This window comes from Orycteropus afer, unplaced genomic scaffold (genome assembly GCF_000298275.1).
Source record: "Orycteropus afer afer isolate SDZICR_OR568_19922 unplaced genomic scaffold, OryAfe1.0 scaffold00147, whole genome shotgun sequence".
Classification (NCBI taxonomy): Eukaryota; Metazoa; Chordata; class Mammalia; order Tubulidentata; family Orycteropodidae; genus Orycteropus; species Orycteropus afer.
The window spans coordinates 7475829-7485891 of record NW_006921734.1 but is presented as its reverse complement, the minus strand read 5'-3'; the positions used below and the strand labels follow the sequence as shown (position 1 = coordinate 7485891).

The window sequence follows — 10063 nt, the reverse complement described above, 5'->3', positions numbered from 1 at the left end:
GCTAATGATATGAGCATTTCTTCGTGTATTTGCTGGCCGCCTGAATATCCTCATTGGTGAAGTGTTTATTCATGCCTTCTGCCCATTTTTTAATTGGATTGTTAATCTTTTTGTTGTTGAGGTGTTGGAGTTTTCTATAAATTTTAGAGATAAGTGCATTGTCAGTTAAGTCGTGACTAAATATTTTCCCCAATCTGTAGGGTTCTCTTTTTCCTCTTTTGGCAGTGTAACTATTGACAAGTATGAATTTGTTGCTTTCATTTTGTTATGTGCTTTTTTGTCGTGTTTCTGATTTCATTGTTCCATATAATTTTCTGTGCTGAGCTCACTTTGTTTATGACTCGTGTTATCACTTTCTTCTTTGGTACTGTTCTAGTATTTGCTAAATATTTGTGCTGGTCCTCTTTCTTATTTTAATGTGAAAGTTTATCATTTTTCTTTGAGGTTACCCTGTGATTTATAATTTTCTTCCCAAGTTTAGAACAGTCCATTATATCTTGCAGTTGTTTTGACTTCCCTACCATTTATTTATTTATTTTTAATTTTTCCTTCCTTATTTTATTTATTTTAAGAGCTTGTTTTACATTCAACATAACGTGTACATTTAGTTTCATTCCCCATTCACCATGTCCAACCCTAACCTAGTCTCCTCCCCTCCCTACCCTTTAACCTCCGCCTGTGCCTCTCATATTTATGCACTCCTATTTGTCCTGCATTTCCTCAGTTTGAATGCTGGTGCTCTGGTGTCCCATGGTCTATTGGTCTAAGGGATTGCATAGAGTATGTGGGTGTGTCATCTTGGGTTGAGTGGTTTGTGTGTATATCTTGTTAACTATTGTGCTGAGAGCCCACTCCTGGGGGTGAGTTTTATTCCAGGTGCAGAATGTATTCCAGGGACATAGTATTGGGAGTCTCACCAAATTTCATCTGACCAGTAATTCTGGTCATTATTGAGTTTTTGGATTTTGTTCCACGTTTTCCCTCCTGCTGTATCCAGGATCTCCAGATTTGATCCTTTCCTGAGTGGTTGGCATTGGTAGCCGGGCACCAACTAATTCTTCGAGGGCCATTGTGTCCTAGGGCTGATTGCTTCTAAATGTGTGGTTTTTTTTTTTTTTTTTTTTCACATTCTTCTTTACTTCTGATGCTAGGAGACCATTAGCTGCATCTTAGATGGCTGCTTGAAAGCTTTTAAGACCCCAGTCATTACTCACCAATGTAGGATGTGGAGCAATGCTTTTATGTATTTTGTTGTGCCAATTGAGTCTCTTGTCTCCCAGTACTATGGTCCTGAGGCAGTAGATCTATTGGATCTCTCTCCCATAGTGTCAGGGTGTCTGTGAGGGATTACTCTGTTGACTTCCCTACCATTTAGAAAGGAGCTGTGCTAGCGTAGTGCCTAAGGCACTTGACTGCTAACCAGAAGGCTGGTGGTTCAAACCCACTAGCCATTCCTTGGAAGGAAGGTTGGGCAATCTATTTCTGTAGTGATACCACCTCAAAAACCCAAGGAGTGGTCGCTATGAGTTGGGTCTGACTCGACGACACATAACAACAACAACAACCATTTAGAAGTTCTATAACTACACAGTTTTTCTCTCTTTTTGATTTGTAATTATCCTCATTTATAAATTGATGTCTCTTGTTCCCTGTTTACAATCTTGTAGGCTCATTTACTATGGGTACTTCCATAACTGGATTGGTGTCTAGGTTATGTCATCATGTGTGTTAACAGTCAGTTGTTTGCTGTTGTTGGTTCTCTGTCCAAAGGACTCTTTTTAACATCTCTTATAAGGTTGGTCTGGTTTTTACAAATTCCTTTAATTTCTGCTTATCTGAAAATGTCCTAATTTCACCATCATATTTGAGGGACAGTTTTGCTGGGTATATAATTCTTGGTTGGAAATTTTTTTCTTTTAGCGTTTTATACATACCATCCCATTTTCTTCTTGCCTACATGGTTTCTGCTGAGAAATCCGAGCTTAGTCTTATTGGTTGCCCTTTGTATGTAACTTTTTGTTTTCCTTTGTGGCCTTCAGGATTCTTTCTTTGTCTTTGGTTTGGTGAGTTCGATGATGATATGTTTTTTTTTTTAAAAATTGTTTAAGAGTTTGTTTTACATTCAATATTACATGCACATTTAGTTTCACTCCCCATTACCATCCCCAACCCTAACCCAGTCTCTTCCCCTCCCTGCTCAGTTACCCTTCCCCTGTACCCCTCATAGTTATGCACTCCTGTTTGTCCTGCATTTCCTTTATGTGAATGTTGCCTCTCTGGTGCCCTGTGCTTGATTGCTCCAAGGGATGCATTTCCATAGATTATGTGGGTGTGTCACCCTAGGTTGAGTGGTCTGCATGTACATCTTGTTTACTATTGGGCTGAGAGCCAGCCCCTGGGAGTGAGCTTTATTCCACGCCCAGAATGTATCCCAGGACCATAGTATTTGGGGTCTCACCAGACTCCATCCCACCAGTAATTCTGGTCATTATTGAGATTTTGGATTCTGTTCCACATTTTCCCTCCCACTCTATCCAGGATCTCCAGATTTGATCTTTTCCTGAATGATTAGCATTGGTAGCTGGGCACTATCTAGTTCTTCAGTTCTCAAGGGCCATTGTGTCCTAGGGCTGAATGCCTCCGAATTCCCTTGTTTTTTTTCACTCTTCTTCGCTTTTGACAATAGGAGACTGTTAGCTGCATCTTAGATGGCTACTTGAAAGCTTTTAAGACCCCAGTCACTACTCACCAATATAGGATGAGGAATAAGACTTTTATGTATTTTGTTGTGCCAGTTAAGTCTGGTGTCCCTCAATACTGTGGTCCTGAGATGGTAGATCTTTTGGATCTTTCTCCCACAGTGTCTGGGTGTCTGTGAGGGATTACTTTATGTCTGTCTTCTGTTGTGTCTGTAAGGATTGCAGGTATTTTGTATCACTGGTATCTGTGCAAGATTAGGCTCTGCTGAATCTGTCCTTGGTCTAGAGTATACTCCTGTTCACTGACCCCCATCTGATCCTCTCAGATGTTTATTTGTTTAGCTGTAGTGTGCTGTTTGGTGTTAATTGTAATGCAGTATTTTGGATATACTATTTGGTGTTAGCATCTGTCATCTGTCTCCTGTGTGCACAATTTGGTGTCCTCCCTTTTCCTAATGTTATTATCATGGTGGTCACAGACTATCCATACATCCCTCCCCTTACCCATGTCAGCATGTGGGCCCCAACTAGCCTGAAATTAATCCCTCCCCTTCCTTCTCCATCCTGGTAACCTACAGAGTGAGTTCCCTTTCCCAAGCAAACCCTTCTTTGTGTTTTTTACAGTAATGGGATCATACAGTATTTGTCCTTCTGTGGTTGACTTATTTCACTCAGCATAATGTCCTCCAGGCTCATCTACTTTGTAAGATGATTTGCATATCCCTCATTGTTCTTTAATGTACCATAGTATTCCATTGTATGCATGTACCATAATTTGGTTATCCACTCATCTGTTGATGGGCATTCAGGTTGTTTGTATCTCTTTGCTGTAATGAATTGTGCTGCGATGAATATAGGTGTGCATATGTCTGTCCATGCATTGCCTCTCACCTCTTTAGCATATATTCCTAGTAATGGAATTGCTGGGTCAAATGGTATTTCTATTTTCAATTTTTTAAAGAAACACCATACCATATGCCACAATGGTTGTACCAGTTACAATCCCACCAGCAGTGCACAAGAGTTCCAATCTCTCCGCAACCTCACCAGCATTTGTTATTTTCTGTCCTGTTGAACTTTACTATTATTGCTGGGGTGAGATGATAGATGATGATATGTCTTGGTGATTTTCTTTTGAGGTCTGTTTGGGATTCGTTGAACTTCTTGAACGGTTATATTCTCATCTTTCATCATGCTAGGGAAATTCTCTTCCAACAAATCTTGGACAATTTTCTCTGTGGTTTTATTTGTCTCTTCCTGTTTTGGAATTCCCAGTGACACATAAGTTATTCCTTTTGATGGTATCCCACATGTTTCTTAGGCTTTCTTCATTTTGTTTAGATCTAGATCTTTTTCTCTTATTGATGTCTTTCTAAAGAAGTATTGAGGTATTTGCTTTCAATCTCACTAATTCTGTCTACCATTAATTCAGTACTACTCTTTTGCTCTTTCAATGTGTTATCTATCTCTGAAAGTTTAGTATTAATCTTCTGGATTTCTGTCTGTAGATTTTGTATCATTTCTAATTTCTCATTTATTTTATCATTTTATTCTTGCATTGTTTTTCAAAATTATTCTAGGGTTTTCTTTGCGTTTTCCTCAATTTTGTCAGTGTTTTCCTTGATCTGTTTCTCAATACATTGAAGTTAACCTAAATATAATTCTTCTGAATTCCTTATCAGGAGTTTCAATGCTGCTTCTTCCTCAAGGATGTGTTCTGGGTCTGTATCCTGGTCCCTTGTTTCTCTTACTTTATCTTGCTTCTTTGTGTGGACTTTGATTGTCTGTTGTGTCCAAGACATTGTGACAATTTTGTGTTTATATTTAATTGGTCATTGTATGTTGAAGTGACTTACCTACGGTTTTCATTTTATTTGGCTGTTATCTACATAAGCAGGGTATTGTGCTCCTCTGTTCACTTGTTGGCAGCATTTATACACTCATCACCTGTCTGCTTTCCCATTGTCAGCCTCCCATATGTCCCTGCCATCCTTGGCAAATGGAGTCTATTCTTAGGTCCTGCTTTCATTCAGGTTTTTCTGCTAGTTGGTGCCTAATCCACTTCTGTATACTGTCTTTCAAAGCTCAGGGCTCCAGGATTATCTTCTGTATCTCTGTCAGTTGGTTTCTCTTTTCTTTGTTGAAGACGGTCTGTGTAGCTTGTGTGCCTATTACACCATCTTACTGGAAGTCTGGTACTATTTCTTCAGACAGATTCTACATATGGCTGAGCCAACCAAAGCCAAGCCCAAACCATAGGATTTCTAAGGCTGCAAATCTTTACAGAAGCAGACTGCCACATCTTTATCCCACGAAGAAGCTGGTGGTTTTGAACTGCCGAGTGTGTAACCACTGTTATAACAACCAGTGAAGCCCGTTTTTTTATGAATGAGCAAGGGAGCATAATATACATAGTAGATAATGTAAGTTTGTATGTTTCCCAGCAGATGGCAGTAAAGTGTCTTTTAGACTGTTGTCTTTTGTACTTTTTACAAATGTACCACTTGGACTAGCAATTAACCCTGTTTTTAGAAAATGTTTCTCCTTGATCACCCTATCTGAAATGCCTTCCCGTATTCTAGCTTCTTTCAGTCACCTTGCACTGCTTTATTTTCTTCAGAAGCATCTACCCCTATGTAAAATCATATCACTTTATTTCTTTAACCATATTTGTTATTACCTTGTTAGTCATATTTTGTGTGAACTAGTATTCCCTTCTACTGTACTTCTCATCTTTGTTCATGTTACTTACTCTCTCTGCCTCAACTATCTGCATGTCTCAATGCTGTTCATATAAGTCTAAACTCTAATGCTTCCTTTACTGTGAAATCTTTTGAGTTTTTTCCTGCTTATTCTTGACTGGAGACGATCATTTCTCACTTCTGAGTTTCTGTAGCTATCAGTTTCACAAAATATACATAAGAATTTCTTGGGGAGTTTTTACAAGGTATAGATTCCTAAGCATAATGCCTAGAGAGTTTCTCATTAAGAAGGTCTAGGATACGGTCTGGGAAATGGTACTTTTAAAAAGTATATACTCTCTTGGTTATACTCTCATTTGACCCTTAATCAAGTTCAAACTTTTATTTGAGTTATAGGTGATTGGTGCATGTAGCTCATCTCCCTTAACCAGCATATAAGCATCATGAGAGTAAAGACTGTCGTCGTCATTTTTTTCTCCAGAGTTTCAAATTTGTAGGGTTTAATACTAGCATGTCTTTTTTTCAGTAGTTCATTTTGGACCAGGAGAAAATTCTTCAGAAGATGCGGTCATGATGAATACACCTGTGGTTAAGGCTGCCTTGGAAATGGGCTTTAGTAGAAGCCTGGTAAAACAGACAGTTCAGAGTAAAATCCTAACAACTGGGGAAAATTACAAAACAATTAATGATATTGTGTCAGCACTTCTTAATGCTGAAGATGAAAAAAGAGAAGAAGAGAAGGAAAGACAAACTGAAGAAATGGGCTCAGGTATTTGGGAATGTTAGTCACCTACATTTTTTCTTAGTAGGGCTCATAGGACTGTCTCACATGTTGCAAGACAGCATCCTTGTCTCACGCCCACTAACTGCTAGTAACAGCTCCCCTGTCATTTCTAAACAATACTTCCCCTCTCTCCACTGTAGGGCAGGGTGCTTTTTTTTGTTAGTTTTACAATAAGAGTCCTTGATTTTTGCTAATACGATTTTCTTGAGCTATGTGTATTTCTACCTGAGATTTAAATTATTTTGAAAAAGAAAGATTTTAAAGTTGGCTACAGGAGCTCTGGTAGCATAGTGCCTAAGGCACTTGACTGCTAACCAGAAGGCTGGCGGTTCAAACCCACCAGCCACTCCTCGGAAGGAAGGTTGGGCAATGCTACTTCTGTAGTGATACTGCCTCAGAAACCCAAGGAGGGGTCGCTATGAGTCGGGGCTGACTCACTGGCACTTAACAACAACAACAACAATAGTTATTTCTACTATTTTTTTAAAGTTCCTTCAAATAATATTTTTAATAATAATGATATTTTACTCCAAAATCCTAACTAGGTGATCTTTACATAAAAAAATAGAACTCATGATGAAATCTATCTAAAAAAATAGAACTGATGATGAGAACCTCCTCTTGAACCCAAGGGTGGCAGGGAACTGAGCTTGGTACTCATCTAAAAAAAAAAACACAACCCACTGCTGTTGAGATAATATGTGCAAGGTACTTAGCATAATATCTGGCACATAGTTAGCTACCATAATTATTAAATGCATGCCTAACTTTATATCATTTTTTAAAAACTCCTTATGAATCAAATGTAACCTTTCTTAAAAAATCAAGTTTTTCCTTCATCCTCAAACCATATATAATTCCAAAATTCATTTCCTACATTTATGAAATATGAGCATGAATTTTTTAGGTATACTTCATATAGCTCCTTTGAATTTCCCAATTACTGTAATATTTAATTGCCTGTTGTCAGCACCTCAAAAAAAAAAATAAGGTACAAACTTAATTTGCTTAATATTTTCCTTCTCCTTTTTCATTTTTCTGGAATGAATTTCTCTATTCTCAAAATTAGTCCTTTTTAGTTTAGGAAACTAGAAATTCCTTTTTATAACCACAGCTTACTTTTCTGCTTTTATCATCACAACTCTTTGAGGAAGGTAGTATTATCTCAATTTTATAGATGAGGAAACTCAGGCTTATGAGGGTTAGGGCATTTAGCTAATAAGCAGCCAGGCTAGAATTAGAGCAGAAGGCTGTCCCAACCTTACAGTTGAAGCTCTTTAACACTACCCTGTTGTTGTTGTTGTTATGTGCCGTCGAGTCAGCCCCGACTCATAGCGACCCCTCCTTGGGTTTCCGAGGCAGTTATCACTACGGAAGTAGGATTGCCCAACCTTTCTTATATTTGGAGTGTTGGAAACAACATTAGTTTATGAAAACTGTACCCCGTGTCACTGATCATTATGTCTAGAAACTGGATTGAGGATAGGTTTTGCTGTGTCTATTTTCATATCCCCATTCCCCCACCCTCGCCCCACCCCCCAAAAATTTAAATCTTAGGAAACAAACACTGGTTTAGGAGACCTGGTTCTACATCTTATTCTCTTGGTGCCCTTGGGCAGATTAGTCATTCATTTCTCAGACTTTTTCTCCATATCTGAAAATGAGGGGCAGTCATACCTGCCTTGACAGGATTGTTGTTTCAAATGTGACAATTTATATGAAGTGCTTATAAAACTAAAATGATATAATGCAAATAGAAGTCAACATTATTAATCCCATGGGGGAAGACTATAGAGGTGAGAAATTTTTAATATCCTCTAAAATTCTCTGCGTACTCTCAACAGAATAAAGAAAAAGCAGAGGTCTAAGAGGTATAAATATATAGTCATTTTAAACAATGAAAACAGAAACCCTGGATGTAGTATGTAATATAACTTAGATAAATCTTGTGGAAGTTTTCTCACAGGCATTAAAGTACAGTGAAATCATTTTGCCTTTCTGTTTTCAAGCTCTTATTTAATGGCTAAATTGTTTATAGGATTGGTTGTTAGTGATTATATGCATGTAATAGGAAAAATTTAAAATCTAATGGATTTTTTTTTCTTTTTTTAAATGAAGATGACTTGTCATTAATTCGGAAGAATAGAATGGCTCTCTTTCAGCAGTTGACATGTGTGCTTCCTATCCTGGATAATCTTTTAACAGCCCAAGTAATTAATAAACAGGAACATGATATTATTAAACAAAAAACACAGATACCTTTACAAGCAAGAGAATTGATTGATACTGTTTTAGTAAAAGGAAATGCTGCAGCTAACATCTTCAAAAACTGTCTAAGAGAAATTGACTCTACCTTATATAAGAACTTATTTGGTGAGTTTGTTTGGGGAAATTATTTTAGAAATCCTTAAGGTTTTGTTTATCTGTGTCTTTGACATCTGTGTCTTGACAAACAAATCTAATTAGTAAAGTATAATCTTTATCTTTAATTTGTTCCAAAAGAATGAAGTCTATTGCTGAAGAAGTATAGCTAAATGTAACAATTCCTGATAATATTTAGCCAGGTTCCATGTTACTGAATTAGGTAGTAGGTGTGGAAAAAAATAGGTATTAGGTGAAGCAGTCTTAACACTTATTAAGTTTGATGTTTTTCTTTCCTCAGTGGAAAAGAACATGAAGTATATTCCAACAGAAGATGTTTCAGGTAAAACAAAATTAACACTTACTACCACCATGAATTGTTACCCCCTCTTTTTTTAATTAAAAAAAAGTGGGAGATAAAAGTAGAAACTGCATTTCACTGAAATTATTTTTTTGTTATTAGGTCTGTCTTTAGAAGAACAGTTGAGGAGGTTGCAAGAAGAGAGAACTTGTAAAGTGTGTATGGACAAAGAAGTTTCAATTGTATTCATTCCTTGTGGTCATCTGGTAGTATGCCAGGAATGTGCCCCTTCTCTAAGAAAATGTCCTATTTGCAGGGGTATAATCAAGGGTACTGTCCGTACATTTCTTTCATAAAAGAAAAGTAGGCTATATAAAGCCTATATAGAAAAGTCTTTAAAATACCATTGGGCAGTTGAAGCTATTTGAAGTAAAGAAAGGAGCCCTGCTGTTACAATGGTTAAGTGCTCAGTGCTAACCAAAAGGTTGGCAGTTTGAACCTATCAGGTGCTCTGTAGGAGAAAGATGTGGTAGTCTGATTCCGTAAAGATCACAGCCTTAGAGACCCTATGGGGCAGTTCTACTCTGTGCTATAGAGTTGCTATGAGTTAGAATTGACTCCATAGCAGTAGGTTTTGGTTTTGAAGTAAAGAAGGAATGATTGGTTTTTAGATTAGTAACATTTGTGTTCCATTCTGCTTTGGTACGAGTAGTCCTGTTTTCCTAAAAAATGCTGTCATGCATCATATCTAATCTTAATCTGTTTATTTGTAAGGGAATATTTATGTTTGATGAAATATATTGGTGTAAATGTGTGAATGTAGGAAGAATTTAAGAGTAACCACAGTGCTGTTACATAGCATTTCAGAAGTTACTGGATTTGGAATTCTTTCTAGCAGTTTTGAGTATAGCATATGAGTTGAAAAGAACTGGAAACCAGAAGCTCTGGAGTTTACCAGAGTTGTGGTGCCAAACTCTTGGTGGTGTTTTGCATTTGTGTTGTAAAAGTAGGTTTTTTTTTTTTTTTCCTTACTGGTAAATAAGCTTATCCCTAATTTGTGAGAATCATCTTAATAAAGTACCTTTGAAAGGACCACATTATTGTTTTATTTCCCCTTGAAGTAAAAAGTTATTTCCATGTATCTTCATAGGGTTATAAAGATTAAATAATGTGCATAAACACAATATAAATGGCTTGCTACTAAAAAATTGAATTT

At 37.2% G+C, this 10063-nt stretch overlaps 1 protein-coding gene across 1 annotated transcript in view; it reads left to right on the top strand.

Annotated features, from left to right (window-relative positions):
• LOC103201340 (baculoviral IAP repeat-containing protein 2) overlaps positions 1 to 9203 on the top strand; it is a 17184-nt gene extending 7981 nt beyond the window's left edge. The window contains exons 5-8 of the mRNA XM_007946012.2: positions 5928 to 6170; positions 8304 to 8558; positions 8848 to 8889; positions 9010 to 9203. Coding sequence (XP_007944203.1) covers positions 5928 to 6170; positions 8304 to 8558; positions 8848 to 8889; positions 9010 to 9203 — 734 coding nt within the window. The remainder of the gene's footprint in view (positions 1 to 5927; positions 6171 to 8303; positions 8559 to 8847; positions 8890 to 9009) is intronic.
• The last annotated feature ends 860 nt before the right edge of the window (positions 9204 to 10063 follow it).